Source organism: Phocoena phocoena, chromosome 6 (assembly GCF_963924675.1).
Source record: "Phocoena phocoena chromosome 6, mPhoPho1.1, whole genome shotgun sequence".
Lineage (NCBI taxonomy): Eukaryota > Metazoa > Chordata > Mammalia > Artiodactyla > Phocoenidae > Phocoena > Phocoena phocoena.
This window is the reverse complement of record NC_089224.1, coordinates 74,818,311-74,840,906: the sequence shown is the minus strand read 5'-3', so window position 1 is coordinate 74,840,906 and position 22,596 is coordinate 74,818,311. Positions and strand designations below refer to the sequence as shown.

General features: G+C 39.8%; 1 protein-coding gene across 25 annotated transcripts in view; it reads right to left on the bottom strand.

Annotated features, from left to right (window-relative positions):
- LOC136124176 (transducin-like enhancer protein 4) overlaps window positions 1-22,596 on the bottom strand; it is a 149,046-nt gene that overhangs the window by 80,476 nt on the left and 45,974 nt on the right. For 16 of the 25 annotated variants that reach the window (XM_065878651.1, XM_065878652.1, XM_065878669.1 and 13 more), the window contains one exon: window positions 22,193-22,267. The exons of 6 other annotated variants lie outside the window; for them this stretch is intronic. In XM_065878651.1, coding sequence (XP_065734723.1) covers window positions 22,193-22,267 — 75 coding nt within the window. Of the gene's footprint in view, window positions 1-333; window positions 354-4,292; window positions 4,320-11,593; window positions 11,609-22,167; window positions 22,268-22,596 lie in introns of those variants that run through there. 3 more of the 25 variants (XM_065878648.1, XM_065878649.1, XM_065878673.1) reach the window with 3 other exon arrangements.

The following is a 22,596-nucleotide window of genomic DNA, read 5'->3' as shown; positions in this document are numbered from 1 at the left end:
ATATGGCAAATTTATTTCAAGTCCTTGTTCTACTGAAATAACCAGAAAAGTGCTCCAATTCTCTTTCTCCTCTATATTCCATAATACTTCATGTGCATGGTTCGGGCACATAGCCACTTTCTATCTCAGATCGGAGTTCAATCAGCAAGCATTTATTAAGAGTCTGCATATGTCCTTCTTACCACCTTTCCTAGACTCTAAGCTCTGTGAGAGTCTGCATCCGACACACACCCTAGCTAACTGCAGGCACTGAGACATTCATATATCTGAGCAATTAAAAAATATGTCTATTTCATTAGATATGGGAAAAAAACCCTCAGCCAAAAGCAATACTTTCAGTGGCCCAGGTGTTTCTTTTATTTTTGTCTCACAGGACCAAAAATAAGCACTAACAGCCTCATTTTCCTGTTCATCCAGAACTTTCCAAAGGCAAAAAACATACCCCTAGTCTGCAGCACATGCCATTCATAGTGAAGACTTCCTGGGTTCCTTACTTGTACTCTATTCTACCTCAAAATAGCTCTAACACTAATCTTCTCCTATTCTCCATTGTGCCCCTCTTAAAGGAGGATCCCTTTCCCTTCCAAGGACCAGACTCCTCCCCCTGCAACATCTTTTCTTCCCTTCTCCCTTCGTTGCTCCATCAATTCTCCAACTCCCCACCCCCACCTCCACCTTAGGTGGTTCTGTCACTGATTTTGCTCTTCTGCTTGCAAGCCTAATTCCAGCATCTCTAGCATTGTGTTTAAGACGAATTGCCTCCCTAACACTAAGAGAACTTGAGGTAGCACTTTTTTAGGAGGGGAAAAAAAACACTATATTTTAATCACATTTTGTGTCCTCCACTGCCCCTAACACAGTACCTTGGCACATAATTGGCACTTGATAAATGTTTGTTAAATTTAATTAAATTAACCTTCTTTTGCCCTCTTCAGCTACTGGTCTGTGTGTGTGTATACATATATATATATATATATATATATATATATCCTTGTCTATGGAGAGCCAAATTTCTTTAAAAACGAGTGTAAATTTGCAGTCCCCAGTTCTTAACAACCCCCTCCTGTAGACAGACAGACAGACACACACACACACACCCCTTACTCCTTAACCCCCTGTAAACTGGACTCCAGGCCCACCAATCTCAAAAAAACTGATGATGATTCAGATAGCTATTTTTTCAAGATGTCACAGTCATCTTTCTGATAATATCTCAGCCAGAGCTAGCATATCCTCCTTATGAAACTCTCCTCCACCTGCTTCAGGAATGCTACAGTGATCGCCACAGCCTCTCGTTAGTTATCTCTCTGAATGCTGCTGTCAGATTCCCTTCTTGGCTTCTCCTTGTTTACTACAGAGGCAGAGTCCTAAACCTTTTGCTCCTTTCCCGTGCTCCAGTAGCTCTGGTCTAACTCCTGGCAGACAAGTCTACTTGGCAGTTCAGCATTACCTGAAAATGAAATGCTTAACACAAACCCCCTAAGTAACTTCCACTGGCTCACGTTATCAGTCACCACTGATCTGTTTTTCTTCTGTGCTCCTACATCCGTCATCACCAGCTCCTGTCAAATCTCAATTCCAGCATATTAGTCAGACCCTCATCATCCCGTACTTTGATTAGCGCAAGTCTCCACTAGCTCATTTTGACTGTACGAACCCACCCTGCATCATCACTGCCAGTATTTTTCCCTCAGTTCATGGCCTCTCCTGTCTCTTAGAACAACCTCTCCATTACTTATCTAAGTTGTACTCACCCATCCTGCTCAGCTCATGTTTCACCTGTTCTGCAAAGGCCTCTCCAAACGTGCCATGTGTCTACTTACAGGACTCCCTGTATCATTCACTGGCACAGGCTGCCTCATAAAGGTACTGTTACTCATCTTTTTATGGATAAGAAGACCCTGACCTGCCAACAAGATTGTGAAATTCTGGAGAGAAGAGACCAGCCTCAGGACTCTTTGTACCCCTGGCACCTGGCTCACCACTATTTAGTCATATGGCCATATATTTAAAGCTTTTGGTAAATTAAATTTCTACTAAATAAAAGAGAGTTCCTATATATCCTTTACCCAACTTCCACTAATGTTAAAATGTCTTACCTACCCATAGAATTTATCAAAAAAAAAAAAATCTTACATACCCAATTTACCAAAACTAAAAAATTAACATTGTACATTACTATTAATCAAACACAGACTTCATTCAGATTTCTCTTGTTTTCCATTAATGTCATATTTCTGTTCCAGAATGCCACACTGCACTGAGAGGTTTTAATTTTTCACTTGCTTTTATACCAAAATTATAAAAGCCCTTCCAATGATTTTATGAATAATAACATCCAAATTACAAAAGTATCGTTAAACAGAATATGCCTTGAACTTACCAGAGAGGGAGGAAAAAAATGAGAGGGGACGACCATAAACCCATTTTACGAGTCATCCACTATACGTACAAAATATCAGACAAAAAAGCACACTCAGGGCACCCTGTAGAAAGGAGCAATTTTTAGCAAGTGTTTAAAATATAAAACTATCAGGTAAAAATGAGATTAAGTAAGATACCAAAAGGTAGATGATAAAAGTATAAGACAGATATACTGAAATACTTTCGTAGGTTTTTAAATGTTTATAGCAAGCAAATCACTTTCTGTATTTAGTGGTCATTTTTAAATTTCTTTGTAAGTTTTCTCCTTAGAAGCTATCCTAGCAGCACAGTGACAGGTATAATGGATAATGATTACCGATTAGTCAATAAAACCAATGTATTAGAGACCAACTTCTTTACATAAAAACAGTAAGTCACCAACAGCTAAACTGGACTTTACCCTTTACTCCATCAAAAAAAAAAAAAAAAAAAAGGCTTTATCAAATTACAAATAACATTCAAGAATTGAAAATTAAAAAGAATCTCTATCAAGGACTCTCATCAATAGAGGAAAACTCATAGCAGATTCCCTGGAAAAGGACTCAGGTTTCTCTGGATATTATTTAAGGAGCTGGGGTAGCATAACCTAATGGACTTCCCTATAGTACAGCAAAAGCTTGTGGATGTTTCCCAATAGCTTACTGTCCTCTGATCTCCACCCTGTCTGTGTTAATTACACAGCAATTAACCTGCAAAGGTTTACTTTATCCTACAGTCACCAAAGAAACATAAAACCTCTTGCTTTTTGAAGACAGAGAGAAAGGAAATGGATCTTAACAGTACACCAGTTCAACACTGATTTATTATTAAAATAATTTAAGATAAATCACCACTCTAATCACAAAGCAGCAGGTTAAAAAATGCTTACCTTACAAGGAAAAAAGAAAACAATCAAGCCAAAAAACTAAAAAGAAGACAGCATAGACTGTAGTACCACTTAAACATTAAAATAAAATACACTCTATGTAACCATAACTGAAAAAAAAACCTACTGAGAAAGACACCTATCTTGAAAAATTTCTTCTGACTGGGCTTCCTAGGCCATTACTATCTTGGGTGCCTTATTTAAAAAAAAAAAAAAAGAAAAAAGAAAAGAAAGAAAACACTCTCACATCAAACCAGGATACAAAATAAAAATCTTTTTTTCTTTTCCCTTGATGGGCCATTCAAGAGAATAAACATTAAAATGGAGTGAACTTTAAACTTAGGCAAATAAGTACTCCATTAAGGTAATTAATTTAATTTTGAAAAATAGCCAGTAATTAGTTCTAAAATACACAGCAATGAGGTAGTAGATGCAGCCTCAATTCTGTTAATAGCTTTTTACTGGAGATTCTGTAACAAAGAATTATCTCCTCACAGTTTCAAGTTTGGAAAGAAGGGAAAAAAGAACCACTAGAGAATCAAGTTCATAGGAAATGTCTTTTGAAATGTCTATCTGCCAGCAAAAAGAGAAATTCTTTTTAATCAAATGTCCCCAACTGCTTGATTACCAAGGCTTGACTGGTCAATGACCAAGCAGGAAGCAGGGTGAGTGCAGAAGCTTAATCCACACAAATCCCTAGCAACTCTGCACAACTCCAACTGGAAACCAAACAGAGGTTTTCTTGTCCACCACCCTTCACTTCTACTGTGCTATCAACAGAAGCCTCAAAAACAAACAAACAAAAAAACCTTCATTCTTAGAAGCAATGACACCCCAGCAGCAATCAGCACACTTAGTGCCGTATCTTGGTTTCTTAAAAAAGAAAAAAAAAAAAAAAAGAGCAAGGTGAGCCTGCTACATCTTGCGCTAGAAAGCAAGAAAGCTATCTAGACTAACAGGGTGTGACAAATAGGACAATGGGCCAACTTGAAGGGGTCCTCACTGGCAAAACTTGAGACAATTCAAGCATCATAAAGAACAGTGACTGTAGTAGATTACAGCATTATTTTAAACCCAGTTGCCAGGAGTGGAGTCCACGGTACCACAAGAAAACAGGTGGAGCTGTGGGACACGCCATGAGGCCAAGGACTAGAAAATGGCTCTTCCAACCAGCTGGCTGAACATGTGTGCCTTGATCCAGTCAGGAGACATTATTCCAGGGGACAAGTAAGGGAGGGTCCGACAGACCCAGGAGCTGGGCAAGAGAAGGCAACAGACTCTGAAATAAAGCAGCGAGCACAGAAAAGGGCCCGGGGGCTGGTATCTACACTGCTCTGACCGCGAGGGTACGCGTTAGTAGGGACCCTGCCTGTGTGGGCTGGGCTGAGTCTGAGAAAGGAGATCCCGGATGATATGTGGGGATGCAACATCATGAAGTGACATCAGAGCTGCTGTCTGGAGTCCTCACCATCTCTGCGAGCAAGAGTAGGGCACTTTACGATTTCAGACCTCAGTTCCTTCATGCAAAACGTGGAAAGGGTTATAAAATCTACCTCCCCAAGGCTGCTGGGAAATGTATGAGATTGTGCACATAAAACGCTTAGCGCAGTGCCTGGCAAATAATAAACACTCAATAAATGGTTGCTGCTATTATTGGAAAAAGGTATCCAGAAGTCTATATCCACACACACACTCACTCACGGAAAACGAGGGGAAGGAGGAAGGGAGGTAGGCAGGAAAAGCTCTTCTTTACAGAAGAATATTAATTTAAAAGGAAAAAGAATTTAGAATTTACCACTTCATTACTCCAAATGTATTAAGAGCGTCAACAGATACTAAAACCACTGGGTAAAATGTTGTTGGGGAACAGGTTATTCACATGTCAAAGTATCATCCCAGATTACTAGCTTCACCAACAATGTGATACAACTGGGAAATACACAGCATCACCCAGGTACACAACATCACCAAGGTAGTGTTTTTACTAAAAATACTTAACCTGAATCTAAACATCAGAAAACAATCAGATGAGTCCAGGTTGTAGGGCAGTCCACCAGGCTGGCCTGGAATCTTCAAAATGCCGAAGTCATAAAGCGAAATCGCTTGGGGACTGTTTCTTGGGGGTGTGAGGGACGACTGGCACAACAAAGCCACTCTTTTTTTTTTTTTTTTTTTTTTTTTGCGGTACGCGGGCCTCTCACTGTTGTGGCCTCTCCCGCTGTGGAGCACAGGCTCCGGACGCGCAGGCTCAGCGGCCACGGCTCACGGGCCCGGCCGCTCCGCGGCATGTGGGATCTTCCCGGACCGGGGCACGAACCCGTGTCCCCTGCATCGGCAGGCGGACTCTCAATCACTGCGCCACCAGGGAAGCCCAAAAAGCCACTCTTGAATGTGAGTACCAGATTAGGCGACAACTGCTACGAAGAAAGACGAGCTATCAAGGACTTTCTGTGGACAACTAGAGAAATACGAATATGAACTATACACTGGCTATATGGAGGTCTTAACTGTATCATGCTTATACTGGAAAACTGTTTATAGAAGATGCACGCTGATACATTAAGGGGTGAAATATCATGTCTCCCTGCCTCGTACTTTCCAACAATTTGGCACACACAAAGTATGTATCTGTCTGTATGTGTGTATACACATTACAAAGCAAAAGTGACAAAATATTAACTGGTGAATCTAGGTGGTAAGTACACAGTGTTTGTTTTACTATTCTTTCCACTTCCCTATAGTTGTAGAGGTGGGGAAAATAGGATGTGCCCTTCCAGACAAAAGATTGGGAGTTCTTACTTTGATCAAATATCTCTAGCAAAAGCTAAAAGTTAAGTGAATCCATAGAAAGAAGCAAGAATATAAAAATGAACAAAGGAAGGAACTTTACAACCTAAGCTTATCTGTAATTCATTCCTGATGACTTAAAACATGAGATTTACTGCAGGGGAAAGACCAGCATTTATAGCAACCCAACAAAGATTATCACTGCAAGGATAAGTTTCTCACACTAAAACCACAGATCTCTATGGTCCTCAAGATCTCTGGACTGGTCTTTAAGGGGAAGGCAGGTAACAAGCAAAGAAGCAAATTCCATGAGTCCTGTGCCAAGGATTCCACTGTCTTAACTTGCAGTTTAACTCACAAAGTAATAACAGCAAAAAAAGGAAAGGACAAAAGTCCCCCAACCCTGAGTTATTATATTAACTTTCCCATCAGAAATCCTATTAGAATTTTTTCTGAATTGGTCCATAGTTTACTAGGAGAAGTATTTCTAAGCAAATTAATAATAGAAATACATTTTCCTGGAGGCTTGTTTAAACTACTTAATGAATTTTTTGAAGAGATTTTAACACATTATCTTACTGAAACCAAGGCTTCTATTTTGTGTTGTAGTCATTAAAGTTACCAAGCTAAGGGATCCTGCTCAGAAAAGCTTTCTTTAGTTACTTCACAGTGTTCTTTAAAAGTAAAGCTGCATCTAAAAAGCCTATCTACTTCAGATTCTTCAGTAACCCTGCAGCTGACCTTAGAACTTTAGAAGTAGAATGAACCTCAGATGACAGCTAGCTGAGTTGCTTTCCAACATGCTGACCACAACTCCTGTGTGTGCATGTTGCATATCTGCATAGAATAGACATGTAAATAAAATGAAAGTTTAACAAATACCAAATACTATGTGCGGCACATTTTTATATTTTCTATTCTCTTCTTTTTTAAAATAAAAAATGTTGACTATTGATTTCACTGCATAGTCATGAATCTCAGAAACTGCAGTTTGGAAAACACTGAACCAGGCTGTGATACTGTGATTTACAATAAGAAATATATATTTGGTCTTAGTTCACAGTTCTGGGCACAGGGCTCCAAAAATTCTAGGAATTTCCTAAGTGAAGAGAGCAATAAAAGGTGTGTTTTGTTATGTTAATGACGTGACTTTCGGAGGGCACTCGTGGTTGGGAGCCGGTTGCTAGGAGAACCAACCACATGAACAGCATGTTGGACCTTTCAGTCCCATGCACCAGACCTTCAGGGAGGGAGGGGAGAGTGGCTGGAGAGTTGAGTTCAATCACCAATGGCCTCTGATTTAGTCAATCATGCATATATAAGGAAACCTTATATAAGGAAACCATATATAAGGAAACCTCCAGAACAACCCAAAGGACAGGGTTTGGAAAGCTTGCAGGTCGGTGAACACAGGGAGATTTGGGGAGAGTAGTGCACTTGGAGAGGGTGTGGAAGCTCTGCACCCTTTCCCCATACGTTGCCCTATGGATCTGACTTCCATGTGACTGTCCCTGAGCTACATCCTTTTATTAAAGAACAGGTAATTTGGTAAGTTACATGTTTCTCTGAGTTCTGTGAGCTGCTCTAGCAAATTAATCAAACTCAAGGAGGTTGTTAAAAACACAGATGATAACACCTGTATTTGGGAATGGTTTCTGAAGTGCAGGGAGGAGGGGCATTCTTGTGGAGCTGAGCCCTTAACCTGTGGGATCTGATGCTATCTCCAGTTGAACTGTATGACACACGCAGCTGGTGTCAGAGAATTGCTTGGCGATCTGGCAAACTATATACCGCGTTGGAATTGGGTGCAGAATTTTACAGGCCAACACCTGCATATGTGAGGCCCAAGGTAAAAGTCAGTGGGAAATTGTATCCGCATCAAGAATGGAACACAAGTCCTCACCATCCAGCCCAGTGAAGTACCTGCTGCCCCATCAGGACCTTTCTTAACTAGGGAGGTCTTAACACAATTGGTAAGTCATCGTTCATTCATAAGAATCAAGAGACAGTCCCTCTGAAGAAGTGACCTCTGAACTAAGATCTGAAGGATGAGAATGAGAGCACCTAGAGCTGGGAGAAGAGAGTCGGAGATGAGAGAAAAGCAGTTGCAAAGGCCCAGACAGGGAAAGGAGCCAGCAGTGACCAAGGAAGAAAAAGAAGTCTGGTGGGAACCCAGTGAACAAGGAGGAAGTGGGGTCAGATGCAACATTATGGGAAATCAGATCACAGACAGAAAGGGCTTTACACTTTCACTTAAGAATAATGAGAGCTTTAGGCAGTGGTGAGTTTGTCGTCGTTAAGTTTGAACTTTTAGCTTGTACAAAACTGGTAAAAGCTGGATAATTATTTGCTGGCTATATGTGTTAACAAATATCTTCTCTCAGTTTCTAGCTTATCTTTTCATTTTCTTTAAGATATCGTCTGATGAACAGATGCTTTTAATTTTAACTGAGTAATATCTTTTTCTTATGGTTTGAGCTTTCTGTGACCCATTAAGAAATACTTCTCTACCCCAAGATAAAAAGTCTTCTTGGTTGTTTTTCTTCTCTGAAAGTTTTGAAGTTCTGTCTTTTTATACTTTTCAGACTGACTTCTGCATGAGATAGTTACCGGACGCGCAGGCTCAGCGGCCATGGCTCACGGACCCAGCCGCTCCACGGCACGTGGGATCTTCCCGGACCGGGGCACGAACCCATGTCGCCTGCATCGGCAGGTGGACTCTCAACCACTGCGCCACCAGGGAAGCCCCTACAATTTTTTAATTCATATTTTTATAGAGTAGTTTTAGGTTCACATTTATAGTTTTAAGATTAGAAAAGTTTTATCAATAACGAAGACAAGCAGAATGGAAAGAAATTGAAAGTCACACATAATCCTACCAGCCAAACAAAACTATAATGTTGATGAGCCCATCCAGCATTTTTTCAATGCATATATGAGCATTTTTAAACAAAAATAACATCATGCTATCTTGTTAAATGCTTCCTTTCCTGTTCAGCATATCAAAGAACATTTTCCCATACCCCTAACTAATGCTTTGACTAGATCACTCCTAATGGCTGTACAATACATGCCATTGTATAGATATGAGAGTTCACTTAACTAGTCTCCCAACCGGTTAAAGGTTAGGTTGTTTCTAATTTTGAGATATGTATGGAGAGTCACCATGGTTTAGCAATATATCACTTAAGACAGTTCCTCTGCAAGTTACAGAATACCCAAATAAAAGTGGCCTAAATAATAGGGGTTTTTATTACTCACATAACAAGTCCAGGCTTGGTTGGATGACGGCAGTATCAAGGCTCTGGGTCAGCATCTCTGGTTCTCCTGACCTCTCTCATATCCCATGTCCCCCAGGATGGCTGCTGCAGAACTGAACATTAACTCATCCTCACACAACCATGGTCAAGCACGGAAAGAGGGCAATTTTCTCTTTATGGGTCTTTCGTTAAGGAGAAAAAGGCATTTCTTTATGTCTCCTTGACCTGGACAGGGTCATATGCCCACAGCGCATCTGAGAGGAAGGCTGGGCTGAGCACCTGGATGTTTTAGCCATAGCAGGAGGTAGGTTCAGCCTGCAAGAAACAACCAACAAAGCCTGCCCTGGCATTATCTTTGCTCGTAGGCCATCTGAGGATATGAGCTGAAAGGAACCCCAAAACAACCTCTGAGTTTTCAATCCAGGTAGACAGCAGCTTAAATTGTTCTCCTGCCTTCAACAGTTTCTCTTCCCAGATATTAACTTATACAGAGCTGTGTCTATAAATTGCTTTGATCAACCCAGAAACATCCGGGAAAATAAAAAAAAATACACGACTGCCACTTTGCTTCGGGATCAGTGTGGCACTGTCCCTGTTAGTCACAGAAGACAACCTGAGCACCAAGATAAACTCTCCCCCTTTAATGGAATCTACCAAGGAGAAAAAAATGCATGAGAATCACAAAGGCAGAATAGCCACGGAGCTGCCTTAAAAAGGATTTAAGAATGTGCCATTGGGCTTCCCTGGTGGCGCAGTGGTTAAGAGTCTGCCTGCCGATACAGGGGACACGGGTTCGTGCCCTGGTCTGGGAAGATCCCATGTGCCGCGGAGCGGCTGGGCCCATGAGCCATGGCCGCTGAGCCTGTGCTCCGCAGCGGGAGAGGCCGCAACAGTGAGAGGCCCGCATACTGTCAAAAAAAAAAAAAAAAAAAAAAAAAAGGTGCCGTTAAGTTTTACTTAAAGGTTTGGGGTACGGGGTCAGCTCTAGCTCTTGCTTATTAGGTCAACAGCATTATTTAAGTTTGCAATATTAATATATCCCATGAAGTAGTGTTATTCACAAGTAGGATGGACAAAATTTTCTCAAGATGGAGAAATGAAGAAAAAGTACAGTTTATCCTAAGAGAATAAGATAATTTCAAAAATAGGACTCCCCCAAATGTATTGGCAATCCCTGTGCTTTATGTCCCCCCTTACTGGTCCCCCCCGCTTTGTGTGGTCCTCCAGCAGTTATCCCTCTCCCTCACCCACTACTGCCTAAAATTAGCTTAGCCTCAGGCTTTTGCTTTCAATGGGTAACTGCTACCCCATCCGGTGTCCCCATGTGCTTGGTTCATAACTTTGTATAAACACGATTCATCCATCTATGGATCTACCTCTCCCACGAAATCATGAACACAGGGACCAAGAGGCAGGGACCAGTTCTTAGTTATCATTGTGCCCCAGGCCTTTAAAAGGTACACGTATGAACAGGAGACTAATAAAAGTATTCCGAAATACATACTTGCCTGTATTTTCTTTTGATACAACTATGTGCAGGCAGCTGCTAGCTCCAGTTAATACCTCTTAATACAAAAAATATTCCAAGCAATCATCATCATTAGTTGTTCAAGATTAAATGTTTAATGTGGTTAACTTATTTTCCGTAATACCTATGACAGTATCAACATAACGCAGTTTTTTGTTGTTGTTGTTTTTCTTAACCCACCCATAGTTCAAGAAACTCCCTCATCCCTGGGGCACTATTTAGAAACAAATTCAGTGTAAACTTCTGATTTCCAGGTCTCTGAACAATTATGCAGCAATGTCTCCTTATAATGCTACAGACAACTGCCTTCTGTCTACACACATTCCAGCAAGTATCATACTATGTCAGGATCTTGTACAGTTCGATTCTTGGTAAGGTGCAGGCTCAAACATTTTTTTGCCATGAGACCTAAGACCAGAATTTCTTCTCTGGACAATGTACATCCTCCACACACCCCCAACAAACACAATTCTGCCAACATTTCAGGGAGCTAATGGACAGCCTGATACCCAAGCATGAAACCCAAGAGGATCCAAGGACCTAGGTTAAAAATACCTGTCTTGGTACTGGTGTTTATGACAACTTTTGATTCTTACATATGACAGTAAGTTACAAAAAGCACGAAGAAACACAGTAGGAGTCGGGAGTATCCAACTGATAGGTGGAGCTAGTATACACTTCAGCTTAGGCTAACCAATTACTATGTGCATCAGGCATACCCACTTTCACCTCCCTTATTGAGCTCTGGACCCTAAACACTGGACAGTACTATCATGGATCTCAGGATAAACGGCCTATTGATCCCAGTGTAAAAGAAAGAACAGAGTCAAGGGAACAAATAAGGAACAAGTGTAACAGAATGGTTAAATGTGTGAGCTCTGAAGTCGGTCTAGGTTTGCTTCACTTGCTCCCTGTGTGGCCTTCAGAAAACTACTTACCCCTTCAGAGGCTTGGTTTCATTATTGGTAAAGCTGGGACAATAATACTCCCTTCCTCATGGGGTTGATATGAAGTTTAAACAAAATAATGTCTACAAATTGTAAGCACAGTACTAACACAAAGCAAATAGTCGACAAATGCTTTTGCTATTTTTAATTACTCCCTTAGGGAAAAGAATATAAGGCTAGGGATGTAAATCTAGAGAAGTGACTGTGACACAAAAGGCCCCCAAGTTTTAAAATAAAAATTCCAGAGTCATCAAAACAAATAGGCTTACAACCCATACAATATTAGAGAACTGGATAGCACTGTAGCGGCTATCAGCTCCAGTCCTGCATTCTACGGGTGAAAAAACTTTTAAATGAAATTCCTAAGATCATACCACAAGTGACACCCAGGATTGTGTATGTATTTCCTACCAGTCCACGCTTCCTTCCTCTCAACCTTGGCTCAAAATTGTGGGACAAAAAAAATCAAAATGCAAAAATAGGTCAAAATAGAATATTTGTTCATTTAACAAATATTTATTAAATATAATAAATTATTGCATGTTTATTGAACAGTTACTGAGTATTTATTATGCAAATATTTATTGAAAATGATGAGCTACATATTGTTCTAGGCACCACAGCTATAAAAGGGAACAAGATCCCACCTGCTATTGAAGGGAAATTAACACACACATAAACAAATAAATGGTAAATGCTCTGAGGAAAATAAAACAGGCTACTGCACAGAGAATGAACTGGGTGAAAGAGCTACTAAAATCTGCCACCAGGGAAGTCCTTTCTCAGGAGATAACATCTGAGCTGAGATTCTAATTTTTTAACATCTTTGTTGGAGTATAATTGCTTTACAATGGTGTGTTAGTTTCTGCTTTATAACAAAGTGAATCAGTTATATGTATACATATATCCCCATATCCCCTCCCTCTTGCATCTCCCTCCCACCCTCCCTGTCCCACCCCTCTAGGTGGTCACAGAGCACCGAGCTGATCTCCCTGTGCTATGCAGCTGCTTCCCACTAGCTATCTATTTTACATTTGGTAGTGTACATATGTCCATGCCACTCTCTTACTTCGTCCCAGCTTGCCCTTCCCTCTCCCCGTGTCCTCAAGTCCATTCTCTATGTCTGTGTCTTTATTCCTGTCCTGCCCCTAGGTTCTTCAGAACCTTTTTTTTTTTTTAGATTCCATATATATGTGTTAGCATAGGTATTTGTTTTTCTCTTTCTGACTTACTTCACCCTGTATGACAGTCTCTAGGTCAATCTACCTCATTATAATTCAATTTTGTTTCTTTTTATGGCTGAGTAATATTCCATTGTACATATGTGCCACATCATCTTTATCCATTCATCTGTCAACGGACACTTAGGTTGCTTCCACGTCCTGGCTACTGTAAACAGTGAGCTGAGATTTTAAGGAGGAGCATGAGGAAGACCATGTCAAGACATGGAGGATGGGGGTTCTAGAAGGTAGAAGAGCTGGTGCACAATCCCTCAGTCAAGAAGATGCCTGGGATATCCAGGGACAGAAGAACGAGACCAACGTGGCTAAAAGTCACATGAATCGAGTGAGGGGTATGTGAAATCAGAGAGGTGGGTGAAGGGTCAGCACACACAGAGACTTGTGGGCCATGGTAAGAAATTCAGATTTCATTCTAAGCAAAATGGGCAGCCATCAGAGACAGGCTTTAAGCTGGGGAGCAAAAGATCCAATTTATATTTTAGAAGAAGATCATTCTGGCTGCTGTGTACAGAATGAAGACCAGAAAGACAAATGCGCAAACAAGAAACTCTACTAGGAGGAAGCTGCTGGAGACTAGCAGAAGGAGTACCCGGGACCAGGGGCAGATGGCAGAAGCAGTCACCCTTGAGAGAACAGTCTAGAGGCAGAACAGACACCATTTTTTAAAGAAGAGAAAGTTGTTCTATTGAGCTTGGATTCTTCCCCTTCATCCATCAGCCAACCTCTTGGATACTGACAGTTAAGGACCTGAGTTCTGAGGGGTACTGGAAAGAAGGCAACCAAGAAAAGAAAAACAAACAAACAAAACAAACAAAAAAACCCGCAAAATGGAATGGGGAATAGCAATAATGAAAGCCACAAAAATCAAGACAGCGTGTCATTGGCAAAAAAACCAGACACCAGTTTAATGGAACAAAATAAAGTCCAGAAAATGGACCCCACACAATATAGTCAATAGATTTTCGACAATGATGCACAGCAACTGAATGGAGAAAAGACAGTCTTTTCAATGAACGGTGCTGGAACAACTGAACTGAATGCCCATCTGGGGGGGTGAAAAAAAAGGAAAGAAAAAGAAAAGAAACTCAACTCATATCCCCGTATCTCACACCATAAACAAAAATTAACTCAAACTGGATCATGGGTCTAAACATAAAACTTTTAGAATAAAACCTAACAGAAAGTATTTGTGGCTGTGGGTGAGGCAGAGATTACTGAGAACCAACAGGAGTCAAAAGTTAGGACTCTAAAGAAAAAAAATTCATAAATTAGACTTCATCAATGTTCAAAACTTCTGTTTGTCAAAAGACATTATCAAAAAAATTAAAGGATGACTACAGATTGGGAGAAAATATTTGCAAAATAAAGTACATATGTCCAGAATATTTTTTTAAAATTTCAAAATACTTGATAAAAATAAAATAACTGACTCAAGAAAAATAGGCAAAGATTTGAGCAGATACTTACCGAAGAAGATATAGAGATGGCAAATAAGCACATAAAAAGACACTCAACATCACTCGCTCTTATGGAAATGCACAAAAAGACAAGTACCACTATACACGTATCAGAAATGACTAAAAACTCCCAAAACCTACCATTCCAAGTGCTAGTGAGGATGTGGAACAAAGGTTCTCTCATACATATTAGTGAAGACTGAAAAACAGTATGGTCATTTTGGGAAACAGTGAGTGTGTCAGTTACTTTAAACATACACTAACCATATAACTCAGCAATGCCACTTCTAGGGAAAAACCTACAAAATTTACAAAAATCTGTATGTTAATATTTACTCAGGCTTTATTCACAAACACCAAAACCTGGAGACAACCCAACTGTCCTTCAAGCGGTGAATGGCTAAATAAACTGTTATATCCATACTGGAATATTATTCAGCTATACAAAGGAACTGACTGCTGATTCAGGCAACCACATAGACAAACCTCAAATGCACTATGCTAACTGAAGATGAAAACTCAAAAGGCTACATATATATATATACATATATATATATATATATGTCCATTTATATGACATTCTCAAAAAGGCTCACTTTGGGAGAAGAAACAGCATGGGCAGTTGCCAGGGACTGGGGTAGGGAAAAGGACTGACTACAAAGAACAAAGGAATTTGGGGAGGTAGGGCAAGGCAGGAGAGAAAAATTCTGTACCTTGACAGTGGTGGCAGTCACATGACTATATTGGGTTGTCAAACTCACAGAACTAGGAGCTAGAAAGAGTAAATTCTACTTTATGTAAATTATACCTTGATAAATCTTTAAAAATATACAGAATATTAATAATGAGTATGTATTGCTCCCAATTCCAAATTTAAAAAAATATAAATTTAGAAATGCATGCAGCCTCATTTTTACCATGTTTTCTATTACCTGTTTCTCCTTATTCTGCTATCCTTGGACACTAAAGTTTTATTGAAATTAAAATGTGCTAATTAAGGTTGATTTATGTGTAGTAAAATGTAAAATCAGAAAGCTTGCAAACACCAAAACCTTAGTAAGATGATTTAAATGTAATCTGAGGATCATTTCAGAATATGTTTCAGAAAACATTAAAAAATATTTAAATGTGCCCCTTTAATGGGCTGCAACGAATGAATGAACGAATGAATGAGTAGATGTAATCATTAAATTATTCTTAGTATTCTATAAAAGGTTCTAACCTTTTCACAAAAGTCCTTAGGAGATAAGGTCACAAATGCATTTTGAGGGAGAATGATATGCTAGGGAGCTTTGAGGAGAACACACACCAACAGTCCTTAAAACTTAGCCTAAGTCATCAATCCTTTAATTGCCTGTTCGGGGGGAGCCTGCCTCCTCTCTCCCAGCTTTGAGGGACACAAGGCAGGCTGGGTCCACGCGGGAAAAGGTCTGGCTAGATGGGAGTTGGTGATGTTGCTTGTAGAAACATTACTGGGAAGAAGTCAGTAAGAGAACTAGAAAGGGGGAAGCAAAATGGGAACAAATAAAAAAAAAAAACAAAAAACACCACACTAACCAATAAAAAGGGGATAACAACGTGCAAACCTGCAAGCTGTCTTGAGTGAATGCAGATGCAAAATTCTGGGAAACTCCACTTTCTTCTCAGTGGAAGCCCAAAGCCCACGTGCTTTAAGCTAGGTCAGATGCACCCGCCTAGACACGTTCTGCAACTCCTGTAACACTGTGCGCTTAAATGTACCAGGAGCTATGGAAACGCATTTATTAGGGGGAAGGAGGGAGAGAGGGCTCCCCCTTCAACAGGAGCAAAACAGTAGCACTTCAGGTTAGCAACAAGTAAGAACAAACAAAACTGACTAGCTTCTAGAAATTTCTTCTAGAGAAGCTTTGTAACAAATTAACAGTGTACAAAGTAAGCACAGATTAGAAATCCTGTTCTTTATCTAGGTTTTTTGGGGAGTTCTGAAGTAGAGACAGGGTTTAAAAATTACTTAAGTATATGAGAGTCTTTGATATGAGAGAAGGGAAATTACTGCCTCTTAGAGCCTCATCAAATTACAGCACAAAGATTAGATTATGACTACATCACTCAATAACACAGTCCCCTGATGATCCACAGTAAATGAACAAGTTAAAAAAATAAACAACCAAAAGTGAGGGGCACACATACCAATATAAGATAGAGGAATGTGTAGAACGACGTTAAAACTGCTTTCTTTGGCTCAGATGAGCAGGTAAACAGAGCCCTACAACTGCAGGAAACCAGCCTCTGCCCTCCACCTCCAACCCTTATCCCACCAATCTATGTACATCATGTAGTCAGGGACCAGCATACTTTATGAAGTCTTTAAGCTCCAGGCACACTGCTGAGTAAAGACAGTAACGGAGCTGGAATAACAATCTCTGACGTAACAGAAATCTATTTGATAGCTTGTTTTTAAGTTTATTCCACATAATATACATTTAAAAAATACCGATAGTAATCAGAACAAGAAAGGGAAGCTCACCTGTAAGTTCACTGAAGAGTAGTCGTTTAAAAAACAATGTAAAAGCTGAGACGTTAAAGAAAATGTTTTATGCACAGAGCTCACAACAAACTATGATTGTAGTACCTGAGTTCAATTGCCTACCTACACCAGAGAGTCCCCTTAAAGAGCTTGAGGCCTATGAGGTCAAATACTGAGCGTCTTAGATTCTCCAGGAAAGCGGAGGGGCGGGGCTTGGCTGCAGTTAATGGGGAAAAATGATTCCAAAACAGGAGTGGGGCCTGAAGAAAGTGATCAGGGAAGGAGGGAAAAACTCAAAACAAGGTAGTTGATCACTGCTTTAGGCAACTGAACTCCATATTGCTGGGACCCCTCTGTGAAGGACTGTATGCAGAAAGCATCTCAAAATCGCCCACCAAAGGGTCAGGAGGGGAGTGTTCCCCTGACTGTTTACATACAAGCCCAGGATTACCCCATGGTGAGGAGAAACTCCCTCACTCTTCTGCGCCGCACACGCCTAAGTGAGGAGTGGACTCCCCACAAAAAGCACTGGGGAAATGAAAGAGCTTCCCAGTGCAGCCGAGGGGAGGTGCTGCCAAGCCACGGACAACACGCTGTAGTGGCAATGACTAGACAGAAAGGCAGATAAGGAGGGTAAGAGGTGGGCCAAGGAAGGACAACACGGTTTCCGCACTGCAGGATATCTGTGCCCAAAAGGGGTGAAGAGTACAACTACTGCAAAATTAAGAATACCTCTGGAAAGCCCTTTATTAGCAAACACAGAAGAGATAAAATATGGCTCTCAGATACTTCACACATTTTTGCTTTTGTCAAAAAAGTGAAGTTCTACTTTTAATTTTATTTCAAACTTTGTGCTATTAGAGGCTGTGATGTAATGGCGGGGAAAACACATACACACACACGTTTTAATATATACACATATTTATATCTTTCAGCTTTTTTGCCTAATGGCTAATTAGTTTATAAAGACAACAAGGGAAATTATCACGATGGTGGATCTAAATGCCTCTGAAACTTAAAATAGCTGTTTTTAAATCTATAATGGAAAAAGAGGGACGTACTGTCATACTGTAAGACCTTGTGCCAGAATGCCAATCTAAAATGCATATATGTGTACACACACACACACACACACACAATTTAAGGGCCAATCACAGGACAAGGACGATAAAACAAAACGCTAAGAGGAAGGAAAAAAACCCCAAGGGTACTGTCTTTCTTTTTTTAAACTAACTCAAACACATAGACTGGTAAAGGCACAGTCATTTAAATCATTGCCTTAGTAATACAAGTAATATTTAAATAGATTTAATAGCGCTGCTCCAAACCAATGAATTATGGGTTTAAAACCTATTAAAATGTAACGTTTTTTTCCTGAGCTGAGAGGAGAGAGATTTAAATCCACTGAATTTTAATATTTCAGCTTGAGCTGCAGGAGGTAGAGAAAGTCCAAATGAACTATTCCATCAGCACCATTCAAGCATGAACATTTTAATCAGTTTTACTTCCTTGGAGTTCTCTAACACAGTTTACGCTGTCATTCTGAAAGCACTTAACACAGAGAGTGTGAAAAACCACCAAGGCTTGTTATTGCCTTTACAATTGATGGCAAATAATTTTGCAGACTTCCTATCATTAAAATGTCACTGCTAAAAATTGAGGTTCAGCATTTCTTGTGCTAAACTGCATTTTCCTACAACACCATGGCATACCTGTTCTTAAGGATTTTTTAAGGGAGTGTACTTTTTTAAAAAATGCACCTTTCTATCATTTCTTTCCTCAAAGAGGTTAAAAAAGAGGGGGAAGGAATCCAAAGGAACCCCATTTTCTACGTTTACAAGCCAAACATTTTCTTTTCCAATGTTTGTACTAACAGAACTTTTTTCTTAATGGGAGTTTCTTTGGTGAAATTCTTGTGAGGTTCCAACTTAGCCTCCTTTATTAAACATAACCACATTCACACAGCATGTGCTGATTATATAGTGTAATGGATTTAAAAAGCATTTTAAGATAGTCAGATGACTCAATTTAGTAATACAGGAAATGAAAACATCATTTCTAATTAGATCACATTACTGATTTAAAACTACAATTTGTGTGTTGTTCCAACAGTGTGATCTTATAGAGATTCTAATTTAAAAACACAGTGGCTAGCAGGACACATGACAAGATCTAACTAGATGCATAACATTCCCATTCCCCTCCCATTTGAGGGAACTCCGGGAAAGCTTCAAGGAAATGTGAAATACGAACAATTCAAAACAAAATATTAGCTACAGAAAACAACACAGGCATTTTCCTGGGTTTTTTTCCCTATAAATAAAAGATAAATGATATTTAACTTATTTCTATCTATCAACAGTTTTAAACTGAACATGACCTGTGAAAGAAATCATTATAACTGTGTTTCATTCCATTAAACACAACTAGCTTACTGTCAAGAGAACAAGCCGCCTCTCCAGGTTTCGGGCTCACTTCAGCTTTTTGCATTTAAACTGCACGGATCACTGGTTTGGCTCATTTACCAATGAAGGTAGAATAATACTGCAGAGTTAAAAAAGGTGCTTCGTCAGATTTCATTAAATTTGGGAACATTTGTGCTTGTCTGGATGGTGTGCATAACATATAAAACAGACACATATGCAGTGAGAAATAAATGAAGGTCTGCAGGGGCTTAGGTGGGTCTTTGCCTCTCAGGAGGAAAACTTTCCTTCCCTGGGTGCAGAAAATCACTGACGACTACCTAAAAATCAAGTCACAAAAATCTAAAATTGACCTCTCATCACTTTTGGTAGCAGGTCAAAATACCACCACCTCACAACACAGCCAGGCCTAACCAGACACAGAACAGCAGGTGCATTTAAAGTTCCACAATGTTACAACTGAAAACTACTGGACACAAGGCACTAAGCAGGGCTGAAACAGACAAAGACAGAGAACAGCAGCCACAGAAATGCATCAAGCGAGTTCGGTGTAATGGGGCTCCTTCCTTCTCACTTGGTTTGTGGCTCCCTAAAACTGCTGGGTTTGTTTTTTCTATTTCTGCAATCTGTTTTGCAGAACAGTCAGATGATGTGATTTTGATTCCATTTTCTGCTCAGATACAAATAATTTGGAATTGCCACCAGATCCACCAACTACAGCACACGCTGCTTTGATAGCATGCAGCTCTGAGTTAGTTCTTCAAATAAGTTTTTAGGTCACCAAATTAAATTAGCTTTGTTTTAATAATTAAATCCATATATACACAATATGTCTGTCAGTTACTTGGCTACAGTCTAATAAATCATCTTCTCCCTGAGAAAAGGCCATCTGCCATCCCATTCAAAACAAAGTATGCAAATGAAATAGATATAAAACAGTATTAAAAATATACTTGACGTGATCAAAGAAAGGGAACTGTTCTGCTTTTACATCTTCCCTCATATTTTTAAGCAACATCCAACACAAAACAATGTGTTTCTGATTTAGATTAATCTCACCACCGTACCGACAGTAACTAATAAGACTCAAAAAAGAAACATAAAAGCATTCTGTTTTCCTAGAAAGGGCTGCCAACCAGACATAAGGTAGGACGGCTACGTGTATTTTAGCAGTTCATACAAAAATAAACACCAAGCCAGAAATGACCCAGGCAGCTCTTCTATAGGTCCTCACCCATGTATTCTCTCCTTCGACAGGAGACTGCATAGTGGGTGAGAAAAGGAGGTTCTATCCCCAGTGACCTTGGGAGATTTGGTAATCGAAGTATATCCCAAAAGGAATACAACATGTGCTTCAAGCAAACACAGCTGGTATATACATATACACTAACTTTAAAATTAAAGCTTTCTCAACGTTAAAAAAAGAAATTTTTATACTGCCGTTTTCTGGAATTTTTGGAAATAAAAACTAATTGTGAAATGTATTCATCTCTCATCTCTCTACCACCCCCTCAACACAGAAAATATACAACAAATGAGTCTCTACATGGCTTGTTCTGATTCAGCCTCTTCTTGCCAAAGGACACTTCCGAGGAAATAGAGGTTACTCTTTTCCATTTATTATGTCTTCTAATTTACTACTGGTATTTTCTTGTGGTCAGAGGGACACAACATAGAGCTCAAAATAGCCCATTAAAAACAAGCTGCAATCAGAGACTATTGCTCCACCACCATCGGCAGCCATCCCAGAGGTCTGATTTCCTTGTTAAAAGACAGAGGCATAATTGAAGCAATATCTTCACTTCAGATTGATTATCAGGCGACCCTTATCTGCATCTTCACTCAGCAATTTGAATTTTAATGAAAGTAAATGGAATAATCAGCACTTCAAAGTGTGTTTGATACACTGAGGAAGAAAAAAGGGAGAAGACTTTTGTGTATAATCTATACACAAAAGCAAGTATTTGGGAGGGGGCAGAAAGACACAGTTGTAGTGTCTTCATTAGAATAACCTAAGGAACTGCTTCTAACAGCTGCATAAACAGAGATGTGAATATTGTGCTTTTCTCAGCTAAGATTTTTTGCCTTTATTATTTCTAAGTTTTAGCACCTTATTTTATTACTGGTTACCTTAATCGGGAAGAACAAAAATATAAGTGGAGTTGGAGTGACTGCTCAAACCTATGAATTCCAGCAGGATTTCTATGCAACGTTAATGGTACTAGGAAGGATTTTCCAACTGGCCCGCTGATTTTGCAAAAAGGTATGGTTCATCTATTATTTCTACTACCAATGGACCCTAGTCCTTAAAGAACCACTCATCACAGGGGAGGAAGAGTAGCAGGGAGATGCGAAAATGTACATTTTATGTCACTAAAAATGGTATTAAGATACTCTATATTTGAGGAAAGATAAAAGAAATCAGGTCATTTTAACATCAGGGCAATGTGTGTCTTTTTACTGGCAATAGGCTAGCAACAGAGGCTGATTGCAAGGGAAAGAAGTATTATGAAAAAGAACTACCCAGCCTCCTTAGGGGGAAACTTTTCAGGAATACTATCAACTTGAATTGGTGAGAATATGTCCACAGTTCCTGACAAACTTCATGTGAGATTGAAGGCAAAGTGCTTCATTTCACTTTGTGGTCCTCTATTGCCTTTTGCCCCTTTGGTTGAACAAAATTTAAAAGGAGAGTGAGAGAGAGCTGATAACAAACACTAAGATGATCAGAGCTAAAATGGAAAGGCCACGTACCCCAATGATGGCGTTCAGTTCTGCCATGGTCACCTGCTTGGCCCGTTCCACAGCCTGCACCACTTGTTGCTGGTGCTATAAATGAAGATCAGAAACAGAATACAATTATTTGTTTTCTAGTCAGTCAAGAACAGCTTTTCCTAACATGTCCTCTAACTTTAATTACATGCAAAACAGGATTCAGGGGTCTCCATATTTCAAATAAAAGCTCTTGGGTGGTGGATGACTACATGTCTAGGGTACCTCTGTGTCTACAGTGCTGAGAAGTAACTGGACATCCAACTGCAGGGATCATCGCTGCGCCCCCATGAAAGATGCTCCCTTACAACTGACAGAAGCAACTTAAATTTTACTTTCAAATCACTGGTGCACTTTGACCCAACATCTTCCACAAATACTAACAA